Raw genomic sequence first — 27,263 nt, 5'->3', positions numbered from 1 at the left:
TGATAATTCTTCACTGACACACAACTGTTCACACAACACAATGCTGGTGCTCCCACAAGTTCATTCACTATTGCATTTTAAAACCAATGCAAAAGATTTCTGTTTCAGTTTCATCCATTTTCTTTTTGTTTGTTTTCAGAAACCTCTAAAATGGAATAATACTGAAATTAACCAGAAACGAGTGGAAAACTGCATATATTATGTACTAAGGTCATCTACAACTAGAAGAACAGACGAATCATGAAAGAAACAGCATCTTCTTTCTGTCTCGTGAAGAGCATTCAGCCACATCAATCCCCCTGAGAAACTAAATTGCTTTCATAATCATAAATCACACGTGTTAATGTCTTATGAACAAAAATGATTTCCCTTGTAAATATTTATTGACATATTGATATAATTATGCCAATTAGGAACCAATTCTGCATTCTCAGTGTACCCAAAACATCCATTAATTTTTTAGCCCACTCTAGGGTACTTGCTACAATTCCTTTTTCTAAAGTGTTCTGTAATTACATATGTTTTGGGGAGAGAAGCTTAAAGTAATTTCTCATTTATTCAAACAATTTGCAAATGCTCCAGGTCAGAGCTGCTGGTCAGGGTCGGGCAGGACGGCAATGGGTCAGCTGCTTCAGGGCCTGGTGATTTTAAATAGCTCAGAGCTCCAGGTTGCTGCTACTGGTACCACAACAGCAGCAGCAGACAGAGCTGTGGGCCCTTTAAATTGCCAGCAGAGCCCCACTCAGCATGGTGCAGGCAACAATGAGGGCTGGGTGAAGGAGGCAGGGTGTGGTCCAGACAGTGCTGAGCACTAGATGATCCGTAGCCCTGCCCCTTCCTCCTGAGATCCTCCCCAGGACCTGGCAAAGTCTGTCACTGTTCCTACTCCAGGTTGAGTTCTAGGTGGTATACTCAAAATTACAAAGGGTCATCTTCTGCCACCCTTTCTGGTGCTGGGCAATACCTTACTGTGCCAGTAGCACCTTTGCTTCACTCATCATCCCATTGAAATCAATGCAGCTGCCCACAGAGTAAGATACCACCCTGTGGGATGATAGGTAGCTGAACCTGGCACAAAGTGAATCTGAGTATTTTGGGTTACATTGTGACCATACTAGGAGTTGGAAGAGCTAATCATTCGGAGTGTGAGTAGAAGCCACTGAGGCTCCTAGTATCTCTTTTGGGGAGGAGCACAGTCACTCAATCTGGGAGGAATTTGCTGAAAAGAGGAGGTAGAGCCATGTCTCAGCACTTCCTACGCATTGCGAGGAAGGAGCATGCTGCAATTTTAAAAAGATACGTGATAAATTAATCTCCCACCCATACCCAAAGCACAACTGGGAGCTTCTGGGTCTGTGCATCTCCACACAGCCTTTCAGGGGGCTGTGCTAAACAGGTGCAATTAGGCCTTGATTAAAGCTCCACCTGTTACATACAAAAGATGAACTATAACGAAGAATACCCCAAGAAGAGTGAAATCACGCTTCATACTCTTTTAAAGAGGGAAAAATTTGCTTAAAATCAGAGGTGAAAGTGGGACAGTATGGAAAGTTTTCTCATACCACTAAGAAGCAGCTGCCAGTACCAGCCCGTATATGGCTGATGTTAAAGCACTGTCAAGGCAGCGTTTTAACATTGCTGCCCCTTTTGCTCCTTCCCTTGTTGGGAGCCCTTCCAGTAGAATTCAGCAGCTCTGTCGACAGGGTGAAGCAAAAGAGGCAGCTACATTGGGACCCAGAAATTTAAAATGTCCTGAGGTTCCTGGCCACTGCTACCGCAGCAGTGGCTGGGAGCCCCAGGCCATTCAAATTGCCCAGGACTCCCCACTGCTGCAGCTCCTGTCTGCTGCTGCAACAGCAGCCAAGAAGGGCTGGCTGGGGGAGTCTGGTCCCTTTAGTCATTCCCATTCTGCCTGAGACTCCGCCCCTGCCAGGACCAAAGTTGCCCTACCCACCATGCCCAAGATTCCAGTGTACTGGTAAATCTTGGCACTTAGTTTCACTTCTGTTTAAAATGTTCTAAATAGTTTTGAACAATGAAAAATATCTCTTTTAGTTCCATTATGGGTGAATGGGTTCCTGGCATCAAAAACCTAGCTGACGAGTATCTGAGGTACATTCATTGGTGCCCTACCACTATCCTACCACTGTGGAAACAGCAGCTATAGTGGGTATTTCTGCTTTTTTAGATCAGGATGCCATGCCTTTAAATGTAGCTCTGAATGCATTGTGTTGATATATATAAGTTGATAGCATGCATTCTGTACTGCCATAATTACAAAGCACTAAAACATCTATATCTTTTCTCCTAAATATTTTTAAAGAAAAATACCCTCAGTATATACTATACCCTGAATTAATTAGAGGAAATCCATGGAATGGCTAGTTACCTCTATAGTAAATTCATTTACAATTTCTTTGCACTGTTTTATATTAATGCAATTAGGGTAAATAACTTTCCTTACCATAACCATTGCAATTTGTCTAAATTAAGCCATTATATAGCACTTTGTATGCACATGTTCTTAGACAACATTTGGCATGTAAATAGTTAACATGAGGGACAGTTTTGTATGTGTGTCGATTTGTATGTATACACCCACCTAATCTGCCTATTGTATACATAAGATTAATTGGGTAATGTGGCCTGTGAAATGGCTGTATTGAAATGCCTCTCTGACCTCTTTGAATAGATTGCACATAAAATAATATTTCTCTTTTTAGTGGGTAAAAACAGTCCAGTTTGCAACATTGGCAAGTCCAGTCCTTTACATACATAAATGTAAAATTGAGTAGTAGTCCTGTGGCACCTTACAGACTAACAAATATATGTATATATATATAGCTATATATAGTATCATGAGCTTTTGTGGGCAAAACCCATTTGTTCAGATGAGAGGCTAAGCTGTATTTTACGTGTGTGTGTGTGTGTGTGTGTGTGTGTGTGTGTGTGTGTGTGTGTGTGTGTGTGAGAGAGAGAGAGAGAGAGAGAGAGACAGAGAGAGAGAGATGATGCCATTCAGTAGGAGGTTTAGAGATTATAAGGGATCTATTACTACAAAACTGTCCTTTAGCTCAAGTGGCAGAGGTCTGAGGTTTTGAAGCAACAAGGACAAACATAATAAAGCTCAAGCCTGTAAATTGTTGTGCATGCTCAGCTCATCACAGAATCAGGCAATTGAAGGTTTATCTCATAGCACACTAACATATATACTGTGGTTGCTTTTGTAAAAGTGAAATCTCAGTGGTACTGGCCCTTACTATTGTGCTTTCCTATAAAATCCTTCTTTCTGTGATAATTACAAAGGATTATATTCTGTCCACCCTTCCTTGTGTGGAGTAGTACTTGCCTACTCTTCTGTTCCCACTACTTTAAGTGGCACTGCTTGTGCAGATATGGCAATATCTTGGACACACCTTTCTGAGTTAAAGTTTAAGTAGCTGAGGAATTCATTGTATTGAAACTGCATCATTTCTTCATTTTTGTGGGATTGTCTGTGACTCTCTAGAGGGGAGACAAGGCTAATGTAAACCTGAAGAAGTATAAAAGCTTCAGAGGGTAGCTGAGTTAGTCTGTAACAGAGAAAACTTAAAACCAACAAATAGACTAGTAGCACTTTAAAAACTAACAAAACATGTAGACGGTATCATGAGATTTGTGGGTGCAACCCACTTCTTGAGATGACTGGAGTATTAGAAGTCCAGATCCAAGAATAAATAGGGGAATGGGGAGGAGAGGAGAAGGAAAAAAGGAGGGAGAAAGGAGGAAAAAAATAGAGAGACAGTGAGTAGATGGTTCAAATAGTTACAACAGGCTGATGAGAATAATTAGCACCTCCATTGTTTGGTTGGTTAAGTCATTAGGATGTGGAAAGTAGTGTGTGAGCCAGCCGATGTCCTTGTTCATACCATTTGCGTAAGAATTAAACTTGTAAATGAAGTAAGTTCCAATCCTTCTCTGTGAAACTTTGAAGCATCACCCTAAAGAAGGGACAATCCTCTGTTTGATAACCTATGCACGGTCTCTCAAATTAAAACCCCCAGCTGAATAAAGGAGTAATTCTCAGATTCCTAGGGGGTACTTATTCAGAGCCAATAGCTGTTATGAACTTGTGATTACAGAAAAATCCTTTGGAGAGTTTCAAAAGTCTGATCACCACTTAGAGCCATTGTTGGAGTGTGTGTGGGGGAGAGCGGGGCGGGAGGGGTGGGCGGGGGGGAGAAGACGGGGAATCTATGTTAAGCCTATTAGTATGTGTGTAGTTTCTTGTATTGTTTGAATATGTCCTCTCTGTAGTGCTTTCACCTTAAGAATAAATGCACTTGCTTAGAGTGAACTGTGTGGTGACTTATGCCTTTTGGTAATTATGCTGTTTTATAGTCTCTGAGGAGAAAACAAAGCAGGCCTGCTTAGACAGTCTGATTTGCAGGAAAATTCAGAGTATAAGCACGGAACTGTGCAGCTTAGAAAAAAACATGGTCAAGAAGGAGAACATAGAGGTCTCTACTCAAGAGGGTGGTGGCTGAGAAGCCTGGAGTGGATGTCCTCATTGGACCATTGAGAGGTAAGTTGCCCTGAACAGTCACACTATTCATGTAGTAAGATGCCACTCTGCATGGAAAGGCATCAGATGGCAGTGCTTCTTTTGTGACGGTACTGCCCAGTACGCAGTACCGGCACCTTCAGACGCAGTACCGGTACCTCCAGTCAGAGCTCAACAACTTTTCCTCTGGAGTACCGGCACTTCTTTTTTTTTCTTTTAACAAAAAAGCAGTATCAGAGGGCATAGCTCTGTGGAGTATTTTTGATGTATTAGTTGTGGCTCATTAGCTCCATCACCATGACTAGGTCTATACTGACGATCCCAACAATTTTTTTGTCAATTTACCTTGTTTGACAAAGCCATGCAACCAGGACGATGAGATGTACTGCTACAGACCTATGGGTGAGACCTGCATAGGATCCCCCCAGCTCAGAGAGGACTCAGATAAAGAATGAAAGGAGAAACGCAGGTAAGGAAGCATAGAACATTGCTCCCAGGCCTGAAAGAATATGTCATGTTATTAAATAATAAAATAGTTGCCTTGTAAATGATTGGCATAACCCTTCCAATATACTTGTTAGCTTAAAGACTTAATTATTTATTGTTAATGAGCTTGCCTTCCTCTGCACACTCACTAAGGGCTTATCTGCACATGGAGTTATTCAGAAACAGCTAGTCCTAGTGCGGACTGCGGACTGTCATCACCTTTATTCAGCAATAGCAGTGCTTTCTTTCCATTGAACTTCACTCAGAAAGCATATTAAACTAAACAAGAGTAGGACTGTCTTGTTTTGGAAGAAGGATGTCTGCACACAGAGTTATTGTGTAGACAAGCCCCTAGTGAGACAGCATTTCCATGTGGATAATCAACATGCACATTTTCCATATGTTCTGCCTCTTTGCTTGGAAGAGATAAGAAAAACCCTTTTCTCCCAGCATTCTCCTTTAAATGCCAAAAAGCCTTTTGTTTAAATACAATGTGTTCCTTCTTTGTGTCACACACATCCTTATCTGCAACACTCTTGCCAAGGAGTGCTGTGGTTGACGCGTGTTATCTCACCACTTAGTGCATTTCATACTGTAGTTACCTCTTATGTCTGCCCAAGTGTTATTTTAATTTTTTGCTTTGATGCTGCTCTTTGCAAGTAGCTGACATGGTGTTAAATACATGCAGTCTTCAAAGAGAACCCAAGTTTGCTTTGAAAGATTAAAAGCCTGGTGTAATGTTTGTGTTGGGGGTGGGGAAGAGGAGTGATATGGAAGAACTAGCACCATGCCAAGAGTCTAATCAGGCCCTTCCTTCAGGGTGCCGTTTAAACGTCCAACACAAAACTCACCAACTAACACAAAGACAAAAGCAGGCAGCAGGCTCCCAGAAGCCCTTTGGACCTATCTATAGTTAACTCTTTCACTTCCGGGGTCTGCCACAGAACAGGAGCCAAACTCCTTCTGGCAGCAACCCCATCAATTAAGCTTGTTCAGTCCTTTATAGAAATCCGCTGACCTCTTTCCTCCACCAGGCTCAAGCACCCATTCTTAAAGGAGTTCTGCCTAACAGCAAGGTTGGCTGGCCCTACGCTTCTTGCCACTTAAAGTGGTTGACCATCCCATTACAGGAATACTTTTGCATTTTCCAGTGATAGATTTGCCTATTTGACCCCTAGATTTCATATCTATTCTCTACTTGTCTCCACAGGATATCCTTTTCTGTATAACCCATACTACTTCTGATGAGGAAGATGAAAACAGTTAAATCAATATGTGGAACATGGCCAAACAGTGACTCAGATCCTGAAAAGTTTCACACTTTATGCCTCTAAGTTCACTTTGATGCTACCTCGGTGAATGTGAGAATAGTGGCATGTCAGCTCATGCACCCCAGAATGATACTCACCTTTTTTGCAACTGCACCACATTATTGACTCATTTAATTTGTGATCCACTTTAACCATCAGCTTCTGTTCAACAGTCCTACCAGCTTGTCAATTCCCATTTTACAAAGTGTATTTGATTTTACCATCCAAAGTGAAGTACTTTACACTTGTCTTCATTTACTTTCACCTTGTTGATTTCAGACCAATTTGTCATGGTCGTGAATTCTATTCCTGTCCTCCAGATGTTTGCAACCCCTCCCAGCTTGTGTCTGTAATGTTTATAAACATACACTCCTCTCCATTATCAAAATCATTAGTGAAAATATTGAATAGTAGAGGATCCAGAACTGACCTCTTCAGGCTCAGTAGATACACTGTCCTAGTTGACAGCAAACCATTGATGATGACTGAGAGAGTGGTGTTTTCATCAATTGTGCACCCACCTTACTGTAATTTCACCTAGACCACCTTCCCCTCATTTGCGTAGGAGAAGTGAAGTCCTGCTACTTGTTCCTTTCAGCTCTGGTAATCGTGTTTACATTTTTAAGTCTAACCTAGAAAAAGAGCTAGAATTCTTTCTTTCTTTTCTTTTGAAAATAAGGTTTATAGAGTCTGATTCCAGAGGCCAACTTTAGCATGGCTCCATTCACTACTCCTCCTGCTCATCAGCTGGTATATCTAGCAGTACCATTTACCCTTTTTTGCACTGTTGAGGATTGTTTGCAGAGGGAGCTGAGAAAAAACAGTGTTAAAGATTTCCCACAATCAGTTTTAAATAAATACTTTTAGGGAAATAAATTTTTAAACTAAATTTATACTCAGAGTCAGCCATCTTGTATCACAAACATAAACACCTAAAATCAGAAAGTTCTGTAGAAAATGAAACCCCAAAAGTGTAATAATGAGCCAAATTAGTCCTAATTCTGGCAAACCTCTGTTGCCTTCTCTGAGAATTTCACCAGAGAAACCATAGACTAAAAAGGAACTAAAGATTTGACCCAGTTAAGGATTGCCTCCTCAGAATAAGTTAATGAAGTTTAATATGGATTCAGGGATATATCTACACAGAATTCTTTGGAATTTCAGGGCCTAGGTATTGTAAGTTCAAAATTGTGAGCACTCACCAGATATTTTTGAAAAAGAGGAATTGTTCAAATCAACTTTGCTTTCCAAAGTACTGAAATTATTGACTACCATTTAAAAAGTATTAACTAATGTCATCAATGTAAAGAAACAATTACTGGTTTGTAAAAATGTATTCTACAAATACATTCTAATTGCAATATGTAGTTATGCTCCTTGCTGATTTGTCTGGACATTTGTGTTGTCAGCCCATTGTCTTTCACAAAGACTCCTGGGGGATGTAGCTAATTTAAACACAGAAAAGGTCAAAATCTTGTTTTCAAACTTTTCTTGAACACAATTAGCTTAATATTTTAACAGCTGGAAGCTGCAGTAATTACTTTTAGATGATACACAAAATCTGTTGAAGTATAATTAATCTGAGCTATGAACCAGGTAATTAAGGTAAAAACTCCCACATTTTCTTAGACCTCATTAATGTATTTTTAAAATGGTTGGATAATGACAGGACTCATTAAAGTACATTAAAAGTTTATCCATAAAATGACATTGAGTAATTGAAATCTTTGTCCTGGGACGTTAAAGGACAGAATAACATTGAATTGCTCACTGTTCTGAAAATTACTGCTTGATTTCCAGAACAGATTTCACATGAATTTTGGGGGGAAACTGGTCAATCTAACTGAGCAAGTAGCAAGGATGAATCTTCACCCAGTTGTAACTGGGACAGAAAGAGCCCTTTTACAGTAGAACAGGGTTGCAGCTGAGGGAAGGATGTTACCCCCTGTGTCACCTGCAAAGATTTTTCTCTTTGTGCATGAATCAAGAGGACATTCCAGTCAGGCATTGATTATTGAGTTGTTAGTGGCTTATCCATTTTATATGATTATGGGCTTGATATATTACTCATCCATGTAGTTATGGCAAGACATGCAATTTGGGAGCATTGAAAAGGCTTGAGAAAACATGGAGAGACCCATTTCTATTACATTATGTGGTATTCAGATGGCAGAAGTATAAATGTATTTTGTAAATTTTAGACTTGAAGATGATACCAAAATGATCCTTTCTGTTTGCTCAAGAATGATATGTTGAATAAAAGATAATCAAAGTGCGTTGCCTTTATTTTTTATTATATAAAAACATCCGCATATTAGGAATTTTTCCAAAAGTTGATGACTAAACAGAATAACCAGGCTCATCTCTACCACTAAGCTACTCTGCAGGAAGGTCACCCACATGGAACCCACCCTTTCGCTAGCTACTCACATGGAACTATTCAAAATCAGGAACAGGTTTAGCCCACTCAAATGATACCCACTGGGTATTTTTAGGATTGAGCTCATGAATTAATATATAAAATAAATGAAATACTCAAAGTTCTTGTTGGTCCTCCAGCACTAGCTGGATTATGCCTGAGAATAAGATCAATGAGAATTGAAGATGTCTGGCACTAGTAAGGATTTATCTCCATGAGTATGAAGTGAGGTGCTTGTGTGATGCAATGCAGCAGATAGAAGATTAATCTGAGCTGTATTTAAATTCAAAAGGCTGCAAGTTTCAAACCTAATTGCTGCTGACTTGTAAAATCTGACTGCTGTAGCAGAGAAATACCAATTCAGGGCATCGTCTTTGGAGCACAGATTTAAAGAGCTGTTCCAGCTGATTGTTCTGAGACCATCAAGGTACAAGACGAATTACGTATTTAATAAAACTGTTCAATACAGAAGAAGAGACACAGTCAGACTGTAATTTGGCTTTATTTGATTGCTCATTAATTATACATTCATTTATAAGGCAAATTAACTGAATTCTCATAATTTAAATGAAGCATTTTAATTACATGCAAATGAACTAAATGAGGGAAAATTAAGAAAATTAAGCATAATGATATTGACTCAATAGGAGGGAGAGGCACACACACATGGCTACTTAGGAAATCCTGCTTCAAGAAGTTAACGTGTCCAGGTCACCTACTCTACGGTTGTTTAAATAGTTGAATCAATCAGGCTCATGTTGGGACTGTTTTTAAGACACTAAATGCTGTCAAAAATACCTTAGCTCAAATAATTTATATTCCCACTGGATCAAACTTGAGGCCTGTAACCAATTTTTCAACGAGACTTCGGACCACTGCCCTTCCTGCTTCAGTAGACATAGCCATTCTCCACAGCAGTAGCAAGGTTCCTCCTTGGAGAGAAATAAACAAAAAAATGCTACTGTAAAATCACTGCCACTACAATAGAAGAAACTGAGCTTTCCAGGGGCTAAGACGCCATCAGGTACAAGACACCTCTGCTGCAATCTACCAGTAAAGTGTGAATAGGGCAAGGTAATATGCGCAAATGGGCTGCCTGCATAATATCACTTACAACCATGAATGGGCGACAACCTGGAATTGAAAGTGAAAGCCAGCAACTTGCCACAGCCCGTCATCTGATTTTCAGTGTGAGGAGGCATTTCATGTGCTCCAGTCACTGCAGAGGCTCTAGTCTCTGCTCAGATGTAATTTAAAGTTCTAATCCTGGTCCTCACGATACTCAGTGGACTGCAAGTATTTAATCATAGATTGGCAGGTGTGTCTAACCACAGAAGCCCTTTCCAAACTGACATTAGACTGGTCATGGCTCTCCTGATCTATACAATATCTTTTCTACAGATGACCAGTTGGTAAAACAAATTGCTACATTAAATACAAATATCAGACAAGATCACAAAGAGAAAACAGTTTCTTGCCACTTTAACCAGAAAGGACACTCTCTAAATGACTTAGCCACCTGCATTCTGCTACAAAGACCTTTTACATCTGCACTTGAAAGGGAATCCTCTGAACTGTCATTCATGTTAAAATTCGACACTTGCCAACAAGGACTTAACAAGAATTTGAACTATCTCACCCATTACCAAGACAGTTTCCCCAATTATCACCTGTAATACCATTAACTCACAAACATCCCACTCTCCCTACCTTTAATATCATCAATTCACAGACACTTACCTTCCTTCCTCCCCCCCCCCCCATCCCCCTTCTGTTCTGCAATGTGATTTGTCCTTTTCATATTTGTTCATTTTTTTAATTGTATCCTTTGGTATATATGGTTGTGACTACTTTCTTCCACTATTTGATCTGAGGAAGTGGGTCTGGCCCACGAAAGCTCATCATCTAATAAACCATCTTGTTAGTCTTTAAAGTGCTACATTGTCCTGCATTTTGCTACATTAAATACAGTGACTTATGGCGTTGCACAAGGAAGGACAGAGAAAACAGTCTTACTGAGAGACCATTGTTGTTTGTAAATTTGTTTGTGCTGAAGTTTCATGAGGACTTGCACATCTTTGTTTTAGATCTCTATAGATAATCCATCTCTTACAGTTATTCATTGCTCTTTGACTGAAAGTTTCCTGTGAGAAGACCGTTGTAGCTCTCAAAGAAGCTTCACAATGACACATTCCACCAATCAGCCTGTCACAGTAACAATTTTGGCATGTTCTGTTTTGTTGTAAATGAATACTGTGTGAGTTAATGATTTATTTCAGATTTACTGTATTATAGCCTTATTTTATAATATCATTATACAGGCAGTCCCCGAGTTACGCGGATCCGACTTACGTCGGATCCGCAGTTACGAACGGGGCACTTCCTCTCCCTGGTCTCGAGCAGACCAGGGAGAGGAAGCAAAGCGGCGGCGGAACGCGCGGCCAGCTGACAGCCCAGACGCTTCTGGGCTGTCAGCTGGCCGCGCGCTCCGCTCTGCTCCCCCCCCCCCTCTGCAGACCAGGGGGAGGGGGAGCAGAGCGGAGCAGAGCAGAGCGGCGGAACGCGCAGCCAGCTGACAGCCCAGAAGTGTCTGGGCTGTCAGCTGGCCGCGCGTTCCGCCGCTCTGCTCTGCTCCGCTCTGCTCCCCCTCCCTCTGGTCTGCAGACCAGGGGGAGGGGGAGGGGGAGCGGAGCAGAGCGGAGCAGAGCAGAGCGGCAGAACGCGCGGCCAGCTGACAGCCCAGACGCTTCTGGGCTGTCAGCTGGCCACGCGCTCCGCTCTGCTCCCCCCCCCCCCTGCAGATCAGGGGGAGGGGGAGCAGAGCGGAGCACAGCAGAGCGGCGGAACGCGCGGCCAGCTGACAGCCCAGACACTTCTGGGCTGTCAGCTGGCTGCGCGTTCTGCCGCTCTGCTCTGCTCCGCTCCCCCTACCCCTCCCCCTGGTCTGCAAACCATGGGGGGGGGGGGGGGGAAGCAGAGCGGAGCACGCGGCCAGCTGACAGCCCAGACGCGTCTGGGCTGTCAGCTGGCCGCGCGTTCCGCTGCTCTGCTCTACTCTGCTCCCCCTCCCCCTGGTCTGCAGACCTGGGGGACGGGGAGCAGAGCAGAGCAAAGCCGCGGAGCCCGAGGGCAGCAGGATAGCCACGGCAGTCAGGGCTGTCCCGCTGCCCGCGTGTTCCGCCGCTTTGCTCCCCGTCCCCCTGGTCTGCAGACCAGGGGGACAGGGAGCAAAGCAGAGCAAAGCCACGGAGCCAGAGGGCAGCAGGATAGCCACGGCGCGTCTGGGCTGTCCCGCTGCTCCCGTGCTCCGCGGCTTTGCTCCGGACGCCTGTGGTACAGCAGCTGGGGCGCTGCCGGTTGGTCCCATAGCGCCGCTCTGGGTGCCACTGGACCAACCCAGCAGCACCCCAGCTGCTCTGCCCCAGGTGTCCCCTAGTCAGCAGCTGCTGAAAATGACCAGTGGCTGACTACAGGAAGCCCCTGCCCCGGGCTTCCTGGAATCAGCTGCTGATCAGTTTCAGCAGCAGCTGACTTGGGGATGCCTGGGGTTCTTAAGTTGAATCTGTATGTAAGTCAGAACTGGCGTCCAGATTCAGCCACTGTTGAAACTGATCAGTTTCAGCAGCGGCTGAATCTGGACACCAGTTCCGACTTACATACAGATTCAACTTAAGAACAAACCTACAGTCCCTATCTTGTACGTAACCCGGGGACTGCCTGTACTGTACTTTATTTTCACTTCAGGATGCTGACATATTTTCCTAAATGCGGGAAAGTAAAGAAAGAGATTTAAGTAGTGTAACTGTAAAATAATTGGAACTGTAGGCACTTGTATTTCTAAATAACACCATCAGATGGTGCTGTATAACTTTAAAAAAAGACTAGAATTTTATATTACGCTTTGTTTACTGGGGAAAAAGCATGATGTCAGTTGCTTTGGTGTATGTATACACATGCACAATCATCATAACGCCTAATCAAAGTTGTCTCCACACTTGATCCATTTACCCTTTTACTATAGAGATGATGAATAAGGTACAATATTTACAGAATGTGTAAGTGGCTCATACCTGTCAATTTGTTTGCTTTGTGAAGAGTGCATAATGAAAGTAAGACTATGTTCTGCTCTGGACTGAAGTCACTAATGAATGAGACTTGATCAGATTCAGAAAGCATCCGTGGTGGTAAGAAAGCTTGGAAATAGTTTATGTTCTGTAGGTCAGCAGAAAAATGGGTAGCCGCAATGAAATCCACAGCATTAGCCCAATTCTCCCCAAAACCTGCTTCAGGGCCAGAGACATATTTTAAGCTGAAAGAAATAAAAGATCAAATTAACACCCAAATAATCCTACCCAGAGATCATGACCATTTATATTGCAGAAACTCTAATGCAGACCAGAGAATCCCGGTTGAGAGAGTTGCCAGAGGAGATTGTAGAGGCCAAAACTACAATAGTAATGTAAAAAATAATCAGCTAAGTTCAGCAAGGATAGGTCCATCAAAGGCTATTAGCCACAATGATCAGGGAAGCAGCTCTAGGTGTTGCTAGCCTCTGACAGGAAGCCTGGAGTGGAAAACAGGAAATGGATCAGTTGATAAATTGCCTATTCATTTCCTCTAAAGCATTTGGCATTGGCCACTATTGGAAGATGGAATACCGGGTGAGATGAGCCATTGGTCTGATGCAGGATGGCCATTATGATGGTTTTTGTCTAGTGCAGAATCTTCAGTGATTCACTGTGTCATTTGTTGCTGATCATCGACAAACACAGAGCCTGTTAGCAGAGGCTTTTCAAAGATATTTTTGATGCATTGAGTGATGATCATCACTTCCCAGGTATATAACTTGGTTGAGTGGCCTCCAGCTTGCTCGGGGATTATTTGCTTGTCAACAAGTGGTGATAGGTGCATGGGTGGTTGATGAGGGTAGGGCTGAGGGAGGCAAGCCTCCAACCCCACCACCAGTCTTGCCTCTTCTGCTGAGGCCCTGCTTCTCACCATGGGGAGGCAGCACATTGCTGTGTGCTCCCCCAAACACGGGAAAGGGAGGTGAGGGGAGGGGGCGGGTGAGCACGTGCACACATGGCCCAGCCTCCCCAGCCCCAGAGCACAGGGATGGCAGATGCTTGGGAGCAGTAACACTCCACTCCCAGTATGCCTATAGCACCGGGGAGAGAGAAGCATGTGTGCCTATAGTACACCTATCGTAGGCATTCTGGGGGCGGAATGTGGGCGGGGCCAGGCTGGTGATTTGGTGGTTCCACCACCTGTGAATAGGTGGTTTAAGATGAAATTCTCACATAGTTTGTACTTTGGTTATATAGCCCTCAAGTTCTTCAGCCATTTCATGCTTCCCTGGCTTACAGAGTTGCAATGGCAGGTGCTCAGCCCCAGACAGTGGGTACCTTCTATTTGGCTGAGCATGTTTTAAACAATTTGAATTGTTGCTGATAGGAAGTATTTGATCTGCTCTTTGCGAATCCTATCTATACCAGCACTTTGCCATTCTTGAGGATGTTAATTCCAGTTAATTTGACCATTCTATACACAGCCCCAAAATGATAAATCTCCTGGTCTTCTTGCTACTTAAGCCATGTTGTAGGTTGGTTGGTGTCTGTCATTTTCTAGATGGAGTGGGATGTGGGTTCACATTGCAGCCCCATCAGACTCTTTGAATATGTAAATTTTACTGAACATGTACCATCACAATACCACTAAAGAGTCAGGCTTGTGATGAGCGAGAAAGCGTACAGTAAACTTTGCAGATATGCTGCCTAATAATGGGGAGTTACCCCCCTTTGACCTTATTTCTGCAGTTTTATCTTACCTGTTTCTGAACTTTGGAACTGCATAAGCAATGGACACTACATGAGCTTCCCACAAATAGTGCAATGCTTCCTCCTTTTCTATTGAGAAGGAAGATGCTGTGGTCCCATCAGATTTCTGCTCAGTGGATAACAGATACTAAAGCAAAAACAGAACATAAAAATAATATCAGCAGAATGTAGTTTAAAAATACATAACACTCATTTACTTGCAAAACAACTATTTCAAAAAAATGAGGTTTTGTTAAATGGGGGAAATTGCTTTTACATAGTTAGCAAGTGGTGATATTGCATAGCGATTAAAGCATAATATTTGATATGAGGGGGAAAGAATGATGAATAGATTTAATAATTAATAGAAATCATGACACCATTGAGATTAATGAGATTTTGTCATTGACTTCAATGTAGCCAGGTCAAATTCAGAAAACACATGGAAGGACGGGAGAAGGGGTTTTTGATAATCTAGTAATCTCTTCTGCATAATACAGGACACAGAATTTCACCCAGTAATTTATGTATTAGGCCCACAACTGGATGATACCTACTGTAATTTGCTGCTACAGTGGTGATATTTTTTACTCAGAAATCCTTGGATTTGTAACCTGAAAGCATTCTGTTATTTAAAATCTCTGTTTAAATGGATACATTTCATGGCTGTCCCACTCTGCTTTTTAAAATGTGGTAACCTGCTGCTACATCTGAGAAGAAATTTTAGAATTAATTCTTCTTCTATAGTTTGTTCTGCTTAAAATCAGCCATAGATTCAGCCAGAGATTGCATTTCAAAGGGGAATAAAAGAAGCAAACAAGCCAACAATAAATAAAAGCGTTTGGAACAAATTGGATTACCTCTGCCCCTGCCTCCCACAATAAATTAGCACTGAGTTCTAAATTAAGTGGTGCACTACTGACTTTAGCTGATATTTTTGGAATGTTGAGAGGTCCCAAAAATTGTAAGGTTATATTTTGTTTAATAAAACAAATAACAAATGCCTCCCATAGGTTTCCAGTGTTGTCAAAATTTGTGGAGCTGAAATGGTATTAGCAATATTGGGGACAGTTTTATAAAAGTTTTATAATAAACAAGTCTTCGGTGTTTTGGCATCATGGAATTTTCCATGCTAAAATCCTTGGCTACTTAGTCTTATTTGAACAATCTCTCACTCACTTTCAGCTGAGTTAATGTGAACTTTCAGGAAATCTGAAAGAAAATTAGCTGTAAAACGTATCATGCCAGCTGTCTTTTAGATTAGGAGTATCATTTTAGCTCTTTGATTATAATCTTCTAAACAGATATACTTTAGATGAGTATTATAATCTTAGCACTTTGATTATAATCTTCAAGATATTTCAGATGAATAAACTTAAGAAAACAAATGCCTGTAATGACTGATTCAATCATACACATCAGTTCTCTGGTTCAACTTTCTAGTTTTCCAAGCATAGTTTTGTTTTAGACTTTGAGTCTCTGATGGCTGGACATTATAATACTTGCATCTCTGGCTAGTCACAAAAATTGTGAGAGAAGAATTCTAACTAAATGAATCTTTACTGAATCTTGGGATGGAGAAGAAACTGTCCCTTTTCTTTGAGGGAAAAGGTGTAAGGTGAGAGAGAGAAGGAGAGATTGCATTGTGCGTGCAAATGCCATTATGGGCAAAACTTACAACAACTCTTTTGTCATTCAAAGAGGCAAACAGATTATATAAAAGTAGGAAAGGAGCATTTCTCATGAAGAATACTCTGCATCACATTTCTGATTTTTGTATAATCAAGCACAACTTCCAAATTACTCAGATAAGCATTAGCATAACAATCTGTAGAGTCAGACTCCAAAACATAGCATTATTTTGAAGTGAAGAAATAAAGCTACAAAAACTTAAATTCTGTATGTTATACTCCCCTCTAACTAGTTTTACATCAGGTTACTCTATTGACTTCTCTTGAATTTCTCCTAACTGATGCCGGTTTTAATGAAATGTATATTAGGTCTGATTATTATTATTTTATTAATAATAATTATTAATACTTTTAAGAATCAATGTTCTGATATCATCTGTCACAAACTATGAACAACAACAACAAAAGATGATTATCTACCTCAAAATAAGCCTTCCATGCATCTATGAGTTTTGGAATGCGGGAACGGCAGTCAGCAATGCTGTAGCAGAAGTCTGCTCTTAGCTCTTCTGGTGGTAATATTTCTATCTCATGTTGCAGCTGTCCAAAGAAACCAGCTTCCACAGCACTCAGAAATGGTATAATAGCCAGATAATAATTCACAGCTATGACATAGAAAAATAAAAGGAAATGACAGTTGCAAGTAAATTAAACATGTCCCCCTAGAGAAAACAGCGCAATCCTGCCTCTGTGCTATTGTTTGAAATCACCAGTCATTTTACACATGACAGTTCAATTGTTAATAAGTCAGCAGGAGCTGAAGGTGTTCAGCCGTATGCAGAATGGGTTAGCAGCTTGAAATATCAGGCTTTTGCAGGTTACCATGCACAGGGCTTAAAAGTTTACCAGACACTAACATGAGACTAAACTCAGGAGCCAGAAATCAATATAAAACATGAAGGGGACATAGCAATAAGATTCATGGGAGCTATCCTGGTGAGAACCCATATCTAGCATCTATGATTTAGGAGAGGAAAAGGTGCTAATATTTGATTAGGGTGCTGTCTGTTGGGCATTATATTGTACTTTTTTTCTTTGTAACAGCATACAGGTTGTAGATGCCTCTTGATTTTTAAGTCTCTGATCTCCAGCTGGCTGCTGGAACAAGCAGCTTTCTCTTTCTCCCACTCCCAGTCTCCTGGCATTTCTTTGCCCATCACACTCATTGAATTTTAGATTCACAAGAAATTCAGGAATATCCGCAAAATATGGTTTTATATATAAGTATATTGGTTGTCTGTTATCATTATTTAAGTAGATTTGAGCACAGATCTAGAGGTCTGAAAGATTTATACTGCTTGCAGTCACTGGAGGGAGGTTATCAAATGGCCTATTCCTTTTTTTGTGAAAACACATTTTCATGATATGAAAAGGTTGCTAGTTAAAACACAGCTTGTAGTAGATTTAGCCTATATCCTCAAGCTTTACACTTAGATTACAAAAGGTTTGACATCATGTGTCAAATGCTCTCTGACTGAGAAGGTGGGACATACTATGATGATGAGCAAAATATAAAAACATTAATGGAAGGAAGGTATGCATTGCATATCTCTAATTACAAGAAAGGCTCTTATTTTAAACTCACGTGTACCTCCATACACTCACGGGCCTGATAGTTTTTTCTCCATTTACATAGCACAAAATTTTGCTTGGTGCATCAGAAGTGTATTGAGATTGGAGTCCAGCACTGTCTCGGAGAAAAGGATGAGGGTGAGGACAAATGTAACATATCAGCAAAGTGATATTGCTGTTGTGCTTTAGATGCATCTTGCTAGCTTCAAAAAATCAACACACTCTGCCCTTATGATTATTTAATCATCTTTTCTGAAGATGATAAAAAAAGTCTCATACTATGAGCTCTATGCATCAGATGTGCTATAGGTATGGTGCTGAAGAGTGGTAGAGTAGGCACAGCAAAAAGTAATGTGATGTTTTTATTTTGTTACAGTTACATGATTACATGTAAAAGAAGCAGTGTAAAAGAAGCAATGGGAGACAAAAAGGTATCTTTTAAGAAGTGGAAGTCCAATCCTAGTGAGATAAATAGAAAGGAACATAAACACTGTCAAATCAAGTGTAAAAATGTAATAAGAAAAGCAAAAAAAGATTTTGAGGAACAGCTAGCCAAAAACTCAAGAAGAAATAACAAGATGCCTGCTAAAAAACCTGTGGGTCCCCTAGATGATCAAGCTATAAAAGGAGCAATCAAGGATGATAAAGCCATTGCGGAGAAATTAAATGATTTCTTTGCTTCAGTCTTCACGGCAGAGGACGTTGGGGAGATTCCCGAATCTGCACCGTCCTTTTTGGGTGTTGAAACTGAGGAACTGTCCCAGATTGAAGTGTCATTAGAGGAGGTTTTGGAACAAATAGAACAACTTAATGTTAACAAATCTCCGGGACCGGATGGCATTCATCCAAGGGTTCTAAAAGAACTCGAATGGGAAATTGCTGAGTTATTATCTATGGTTTGTAACCTATCCTTTAAATCGGCTTCCGTACCTAATGACTGGAAGGTAGCCAACGTTACACCAATATTTAAAAAGGGCTCTAGAGGCGATCCTGACAATTACAGACCTGTAAGTCTAACTTCAGTACCGGGCAAATTAGTCGAAACAATAGTAAAGAATAAAATTGTGAAGCATGTAGAAGAACATAATTTGTTGGACAAAAGTCAACATGGTTTCTGTAAAGGGAAATCCTGTCTTACTAATCTATTAGAGTTCTTTGAAGGGGTTAACAAGCATGCGGATAGGGGGGATCCAGTAGATATAATATACTTGGATTTTCAGAAAGCCTTTGACAAGGTCCCTCACCAAAGGCTCTTGTGTAAATTACATGGCCATGGGATAAGAGGGAAGGTTCTTTCTTGGGTTGAGAACTGGTTAAAAGACAGGAAACAAAAGGTAGGAATAAATGGTAAATTTTCAGATTGGAGAGGGGTAACTAGTGGTGTCCCCCAAGGGTCAGTCCTGGGACCAATCCTTTTCAACTTATTCATAAATGATCTGGAGAAAGGGGTAAGCAGTGAGGTGGTAAAGTTTGCAGATGATATAAAACTCTTTAGGATAGTCAAGACAGAAGCAGACTGTGAGGGACTCCAAGAAGATCTCACGAAACTGAGTGATTGGGCAACAAAATGGGAAATGAAATTTAATGTGGATAAGTGTAAAGTAATGCACATTGGGAAAAATAACCCCAACTATATGTACAGTATGATGGGGGCTAATTTGGCTACAACAAATCAGGAAAGAGATCTTGGAGTTATCGTGGACAGTTCTCTGAAAACTTCCACGCAGTGTGCAGCGGCGGTCAAAAAGGCAAATAGGATGCTAGGAATTATTAGGAAAGGGATAGAAAATAAGACACAGAATATCTTACTGTCCCTGTATAAAACTATGGTACGCTCACATCTTGAATACTGTGTACAGATGTGGTCTCCTCACTTGAAAAAAGATATTTTGGCCCTGGAAAGGGTTCAGAAAAGGGCAACTAAAATGATTAGGGGTTCGGAACGGGTCCCATATGAGGAGAGGCTAAAGAGACTGGGACTTTTCAGTTTAGAAAAGAGGAGACTGAGGGGGGATATGATAGAGGTCTATAAAATCATGAGTGGTGTGAAGAGGGCCGATAAAGAAAAGTTATTTATTAGTTCCCATAATAGAAGAACTAGAGGACACCAAATGAAATTAATGGGGAGCAGGTTTAAAACTAATAAAAGGAAGTTCTTCTTCACACAGCGTGTAGTCAAACCTGTGGAACTCCTTGCCAGAGGAGGCTGTGAAGGCTAGGACTATAATAGAGTTTAAAGAGAAGCTAGATAATTTCATGGAGGTTAGGTCCATAAAAGGCTATTAGCCAGGGGATAAAATTGTGTCCTTGGCCTCTGTTTGTCAGAGGCTGGAGAGAGATTGCAGGAGACAAATTGCTTGATCATTGTCTTTGGTCCACCCTCTCTGGGGCACCTGGTGCTGGCTACTGTCGGTAGACAGGATACTGGGTTAGAAGGACCTTTGGTCTGACCCAGTACGGCTGTTCTTATGTTACATTATGATACCCATTTAAAAAGGTTATTCTAATGCAAGGTTTCTTGCACCTTCTTCAGTGGTGCTGGCCACTATCATGGTATGTCTATGCTCCATAGGTTTTTTTTTGGAAAAACTGCTATTTTCCAACAAAAATTCAATTACATCCACACTACAATCATGTTCTTCCGAACCTCCCCTCCCCTACCCCGAAAAACAGAGGGTTTTTTCTGACATTGGTAATCCTCATTCTACAAGGAAGATGCCTTTTTCCAAAAGAGTTCTTTCAGAAAAAGGCATGTGTGGCTGGGGAAGAGAGAGTTCTTTAGAAAGAAGAGGAAGGAGGAAAAAGTACAGATGCCCTGGTGGACATTCTGTCCATAGTAATCACAGTTTACATGTGAGATAGCGTCCGTCCAGTGTGGACGCTATCTTTCAAAAAAGCAGATCGCTTTTTCGATGCACTTTTGCAGTGTGAACACTCTCTTTTAGAAGAAGTTTATCTGGAAGATCTCTTCTGGAAAAGCTTCTTCCACAAGAAGCCTACAGTCTAGACATAGCGTCAGAGAGGATGCTGGATTTGATGGTGTGATCCAGTGTGGCAATGCTTGTGTTTCTTTGTATCTTTGAGCACCCACTACTCACGTGATGATGTATATTTTTAGGATCTGACTTGCTGCCAGACACTTAATTACAGAAGTCTCCACAGGAAAATATTTATATGGCATGAGAGGTTGCTAGGATGAAGAAGATCCAGGCAGCCGGCCAGCAGATGGTGTGGAGCTGGGGGACGGCCACATGACAGGAAGCATGAGCAGGTTAGATTTGGGAGTGAGACACAGACATGATAGACAGGAAATAATTTTTTAAAAGGAGATAGATACGTAGATAGTAGACTATATGTTGAATATTAAAAGAAAGATCATAAAAACTTGATGACTGGGGTTGTTCTCTGGGCAAAAGACCTTTCTTTCTAAAAAGAACATGGTTTTTAACAAACGTTTATTCCATTCAAGTGTCTTGAAACTTACATATTCATAGTAAGCTGTAAAGTATTATTCTTGTGGGAGGGTTTTGCCTGCTAGTTTTCTTTTAGAAAAAAGGTATAAGATAAAATGACAGAAGCATGTATGGCCCAGCTTTTTGAAGATATTTAGGCTTTACTCCACTCAGCACAGTAAGGCTTAAGTGACATCGGAGCCTAACTCTTGTATCAAAAGTACCATGAGCAGAGCCCATTGCCTTTCAGTGAAACTTAGGATCTAAATCACTCAGGGTATGGCTATACTTGCAGCCTAATTCGAACTAGGGCTGCAAATGTAGGCATTCGGAATTGCAAATCAAGCTCAGGATTTAAATATCCTGCGCTTGATTTGCATCTTCCCGGCCGGGTGCCATTTTTGAAATTTACAAGTCCGGACTAATTACCCACGTCTACACATGGTAGGGACCCAGTATTTCGAACTAAAGCCCTAAACCTGTTATTCCTCCTTTACACTGATTTGCATCTTCCCTTTCACATGGAAGTCTGGGCAATAATATGCTTGGTCAGGGCAATATTGCTCCTCCTACAGGTCTGCTGGGTGAGCTAGTGGCTTTACACTTTTATTTCAGAGAGGATGATGACGATGATAAGAGCACAGACTTGTTTATCTTGGTATCAGACTGCGTCTGTTCCTCCTATCCAATTGGCCCCACTACAAGCCTGTTGGCAACAATGGAGCTAGGAAGGTGCAACTGAGGATAGAATTTCTCCATAGGATTTGTATTATTGGCAGTGAGGCACGAACCAGAAAGAACCCCACTTAACTAGCACATCATTGACTAGCAGCGGTGCTGGCAGTCCAAATGAGCCAATGTGATCTGGGGCCATTGAGAGCTGCCAAATATGGAACCCCACCTTGCTATTTTTAGTCACTGTGCAGAATAGAGTCTCATTTTAAGGTTGAGAATTTAAACCACTTCAAGTTTCAGGGTTGACATGTCTTAATTTACTTGTGTTTCTATATTATTCTGTGAACTTTCGCTGTACAGTCACGTAATCCTGCAATTACTTTGCAGCTCAAATGGGTTTCAGACTCTGAATTGCCTTCTAGGCCATTACTCATTATCAGCAACAGGTACTTACAGGCCCACCAGCTTCGTACAGAGATGCACAGATGCTGTCCGGTGCCATGGCCGCAGGTGGTAACATTAGAAGGATCTGCTAGCCTGCCTGGAAAAAAGTAACAAAAACAAAACAGAATTCCAGATATTGCTCACTCTGTTCACAGGAGCAGTCCCACTGAAGCCTTTTGGACTTCTTGCATAAGTAAATCGTGCAGGGTGTGGCTCAGTGAAAGAAAAAAGTTACTGTTCATATAGTAGTTTAATTTTGCAATCAGTGCCTCCTGTAGTGCGTAGAAGATGCATAACTAAATTGTTTTTTGCTACTACAGCCTGTGAATTTATTTGGAGAACTGCAAACGTAGAATTGTCTGAAAGCTGGAAAACATAAAAATCTGTCATTTATAAATACACAGATTTGTATTAGAAGCAAAACTGCTTTTGTACCAGACACATTTTATGAACAGGAGAGCACAGATATCTCATCCAGCTGGTCTTAGGGAGGTTTGTACCCGGAGGTACAGAATGCTAGTGAACTGAGAGACTCAGGCATGGCCTGAATCCTGAAAAGCATGAACACTTGTACTCAGCATTAAGAATCTGAGTAATCCCATTCCTGTTTATCAAAACTCTTAAATACATGTTCATTGTTAAACATGTTTACATGTGTCATGGTGATTCTTGAAAAGTATTTAAGTACATGTTTAACTTGGAGGATATAAATAAGTCATCCTCTTCCTGTTTGGAAAAGCATTTAAAGCATGCATTTGACATTAATTATGTGAGTAACTTCATTGTAATTCAGCACTTCCCTTACATGCATGTTAAAGCATAGGACATGAGTATTCTCTTGCTTATTAAGCAAACTATGTTTATTCATGTGCTTTCATGAATTGGGTCCTATAACACCTGTTATTACATAAGTTCCCAGATGTGGACAGTAGACATTTGGTCTGTGGAGAATGAGCTGGGCATATGGCGGTGTCTTTCACATTTGTTTCTGCCATATGAATTGCATTACATGACATTTAAAACACAATAAATTATTTTCAAGTACTAGATTCTATATACAGTGGCATAACGAGGGTGTTACGTGCCCGGAGGCAAAGGTAAAATTTGCACGCTCCCCCCCCCCCAATCATTTGTTACCTCCTCCTCCTGATGCAGCAGCACCAGCAGCAGCGCCTTCCCTTCCCATGCCCTTCAACTTTGCACTCAGAAGTTGGACTAAGGGAAACAGGTTCCCACCCCCCCGCCCCGAGCAGCCGTTGTCTACATCTTTTGCTTCAATTCCCACCCCCAGTGCCAGGGCAGCCTGAGCAGACAGAGAGGGGACTGGGTCTGCACAGCTGCAGCTCGTCCTACTCGTCTGCCTGCTTTCCCCTGGCAGTGGCTGCTGGCACCTGGCAGAGCAGCATCTTCTCAGGCGGCTTTGCCTCCTTCCTTCAGTGCTTTGTAGCTCGTCATTTCTGCCAGAGCCTGAGCCGTGGGTTCTTGCAACATGAGCGGGCGGTGTGTGGGGCAACAGAGAAACCACCTGCCGCTGGGGCCCAGCTTCAGGGGGGCTCGGTCCTGCTTTCTCCCTAGGACTGAGGCTGTAGTTGCACCTGGAGAGGGACATTTCTCAGCGCCTGACCACTAACAACATAACTTTTGGCAGCTAAATTGGCAGCCCCCCTAATGTGGCACCAACTGCCCTCCTCACCCCCTCCCTCGCTACGCTACTGTCTTTATAAACAATTGATGTACTTCTACACAGCCATTTTGTTATTTTGAAATAATTTTGAAATAACGGATGGCTTATTCTGAAATTTGTAAACCTCATTCTACGAGGAATAACACCTATTCCGAAATAGCTATTTCGAAATAAGGTGTGTGTAGACTCTCTACTGCTGCTATTTTGAAATAGCCCCTCACCGGGGCCATTCTAAGTTATTGCTCCACAGTGCCTTCTGGGGCTCTAAATTGAGATAGCACATCTACATTAGGGAAGCCTGCCTCAGACTTTTTCGGACTAATATTAAGGCTTCCCTGCAGTGTAGATGTGCTATTTCGAAATAAGCAATTTTGGAATTACTATTCCAGACAGCTTTCGAAATAAGTGTGGAGTGTAGACGTACCGTCTGAGCAGAAACCAGCAGGCAAGTGTTGTGCACTGCTCTCTAGCATGTTACGCTACTGCCCAATGTGAGGAGTTAAACTCTGTCACTGCTCCTGAATGTTGTCCCATTCTGGCTTTATTCAAATACCATGCCATAATGGAAATTCTGGCTCCCACTCTTTCATGTGCGTCAGGAATGGGGTGCTGAACAGAGTGTATTTGCAGGGAGAGATCATGTGTGAAAATTTGGAAGCAGTGTGGCAGAATTTGTTATAATAAATAACTTGACGGTATCGTGTTTAGCTGAAACTTTTTTCCAAACTTCCCAGTGGCACTGAAAAGATGCAGAAGCACTTCATTGTTCCAGTTATGACCTTCTCCCAACACTGTACAATGGAAGTCAGGGGAAATTCAAAACAGGGTGATTTAATAATGTTTACCTGAAAATGTACCAAATATTTTAACTAGTAAATGTTCTAGAAAATTTAGTCTCCTGAGTGGTAACACTAGTAAATGTATTTGTTAATATATCGGAGGAATTAATGCCATCTTTATGTGTGTGTCTTTATCCACAGAGCATTTACATTTCAATAAGCAGCAGGACAAGATTCCTCATAAAATCCTTACAAAAATTGCTTCAGATCTGACCTGGAGAGATCTTTAGGTATTTATACCCTTCAAAGTGAAGATGTGATGTTAGAATGGGTGGACATATTTATGCTAACTTTAAATTAGCTAGCACCAGTAACAGCAGAACTGCAGACATGGCAGCATGGGTTTCGGCATGGGCTAGCAATTCAAGTATGTCCCCAGATTCACTGGCAGGCTAGCTTTAATTTGGCTAGCATAGGTACGCATCCCTGTACCACATATATATCTCCCACTTTGCAGGTTTCTAAGACTGCCAACAAGAATGATAAATCATTGAAAAGCGTGATGTTGCTTGGCTTTATCGGATAGGGCCCTTAGGAACTAGGCCTTGTTCACCTACGAACATTTTCATGAAATTTTTCACAAATCTTTTTTGTCAATTTTGAAATTTCAAAAAAAAAAAAAACTCACCCATGCTTTAAGCTTTTCAAAAATGGGGCAAATTTAGAAAATATTTTCATAAATTCAGAAAATAATATTTTCAACCTACTCAAGGAATTAAGCTGAAGCCAACAATGAAGATTTCATAAAATACCAAACTAAAACAACCACAAAAAATAAGTTAATATTTTACAATTGGAGTTGCAATACCCACTATGAAATTGATTATCAGGAAATATCTTTTTGAAGTAGTGAATTAAGACACCAATCTATTAATTTTCTACCTCAATTTTTGGTCTAAAAAACAAAACTTGGCTTCTGATTAACATATTGTATGTGGCAATATCTTCCCATATCAGCAAGGCACGGCACCATATCTATTGCTCAATAGCACAAGGACAATGTATTCATTGCAAAAGTTCACTTCCAACTTAGCAACTTAACTCTCTTCTGGGTAAATAAAAATTCAGAATATATGGGACTGTGCTGATTGCAAGTAAGAGACCATGGAAATAAAGGGAAGAGTTTGTACCTGTATGATATTGCCAGCCATGTTGCAGAGGCAAGCCCCATAGGATGTTGCCAGCATTATTTGGTCCAAATGCAGTGAAATATTTAGCTGAAGAGTTGAGCAGGATCTTGTACACTCCCATTCTCTCCAGATAGTTCCAGGCATTTATGATGGTTTTTTTGTTTTGTAGTGGGAAATCCTCTATGCTTCCACGAGCCTGATGCCACAGAGGAGGATAGGCATCCTTTTTGCCGACATCATCTTGGGTTAGTGCTACTACAGTTGCTGGACTGAGAACAACGGTGGTCAACAGCACAAGGAGAAGAAAGTGCTGCCCCAAGAACGCACCCATCTTACAGAGGTATCTGGGGTTTGCAGCAGGGTAGGGACGAGCTTTCCTCAGGAAAGGCAGGAGTGAGGGTGGGAGTTAGGCTACCTGTGCTGTCAGGCAGCCTGGGACACCCTACCTCTTTCCTGAACGAAGCTGACGTGGCTCTTGCAGAATGGCAGGTGGAGAGTGATACTCATACCTCTGCCATTCCAAAGATGCCTTTGAGTCAGGGGAGGGGAACTGAGGGATGTCTGGCACAGTATCAGCTCTGAGTTACTTGAATGTGCTCAGTAAAAATGGAGGAAAGAGGCTGGACTAAATGAAGCTGCCTGTAATGGTAACCCATAATCATCTGCTCTTTGAACAAAATCAGGATAAAAACAGGGGGAAGTGTTGGGATTTAAAAATGGGGAGCGGGAAAAAAGCCAGAAGAGGGAGAAAAGGGAGGGAAATGAGAATCCGAGAGACAGAAACAATAAGGGGCAAAAATGAGGAATTGGTAGGGAAGGGACTTATACTCTTCCTGAGATAGTGGGCTGTGGGTAAAACTGTAATACAGCACAATACCTAGACAAGCTCTGTCTGGAAAACTAAAAGTAACTTCTTTCTAGAGTTGAGATCAATTTTCTCTCTAAAAATTAGTTGTAGTGAGTGGGCTACTAACTCGACTGAGTAATACATTTTTGTCCTTGAGCAAGCTTGTGTCTTTGTTTAGTGAGGAAGGTGTTCAGGCGGGTTGTGTATGTGGGAGAGGATAAGCAGTGTGTGTGTGGGGGTAGGGTCTTGTCAGTTGCAGCTCTGGAGGTGGGGAACTCTGTGTTGAAATTACCACCTATAATTAATTTTTGATTAAATTAATTTCTTCTGTGCTGCACAGAAGTGGTATGAGTAG

The 27,263-nt window shown here is 41.5% G+C and overlaps 2 protein-coding genes across 2 annotated transcripts in view; one reads left to right on the top strand and one right to left on the bottom strand.

Moving 5' to 3' along the window:
• THEMIS (thymocyte selection associated) overlaps positions 1 to 4,192 on the top strand; it is a 112,833-nt gene extending 108,641 nt beyond the window's left edge. The window contains exon 7 of the mRNA XM_006139427.5: positions 140 to 4,192. Coding sequence (XP_006139489.1) covers positions 140 to 159 — 20 coding nt within the window. The 3' untranslated portion in view covers positions 160 to 4,192. The remainder of the gene's footprint in view (positions 1 to 139) is intronic.
• A 5,049-nt stretch (positions 4,193 to 9,241) lies between these two features.
• C3H6orf58 (chromosome 3 C6orf58 homolog) lies at positions 9,242 to 26,492 on the bottom strand. Its single transcript, XM_006139428.5, has 6 exons — positions 26,062 to 26,492; positions 22,419 to 22,505; positions 16,686 to 16,870; positions 14,586 to 14,722; positions 12,829 to 13,067; positions 9,242 to 9,690 (listed from the first exon to the last, which is right to left on the bottom strand). Exons 1-6 carry the CDS (start codon positions 26,390 to 26,392, stop codon positions 9,572 to 9,574), a joined length of 1,098 nt encoding a protein of 365 aa, XP_006139490.2. The 5' UTR covers positions 26,393 to 26,492; the 3' UTR covers positions 9,242 to 9,571.
• Positions 26,493 to 27,263: the final 771 nt, after the last annotated feature.

The sequence above is a fragment of the Pelodiscus sinensis genome, chromosome 3 (assembly GCF_052426305.1).
Source record: "Pelodiscus sinensis isolate ZL-2025 chromosome 3, ASM5242630v1, whole genome shotgun sequence".
Lineage (NCBI taxonomy): Eukaryota > Metazoa > Chordata > Testudines > Trionychidae > Pelodiscus > Pelodiscus sinensis.
Note: the sequence above shows the minus strand (reverse complement) of the source record. Positions and strands in the feature narration are given on the sequence as shown.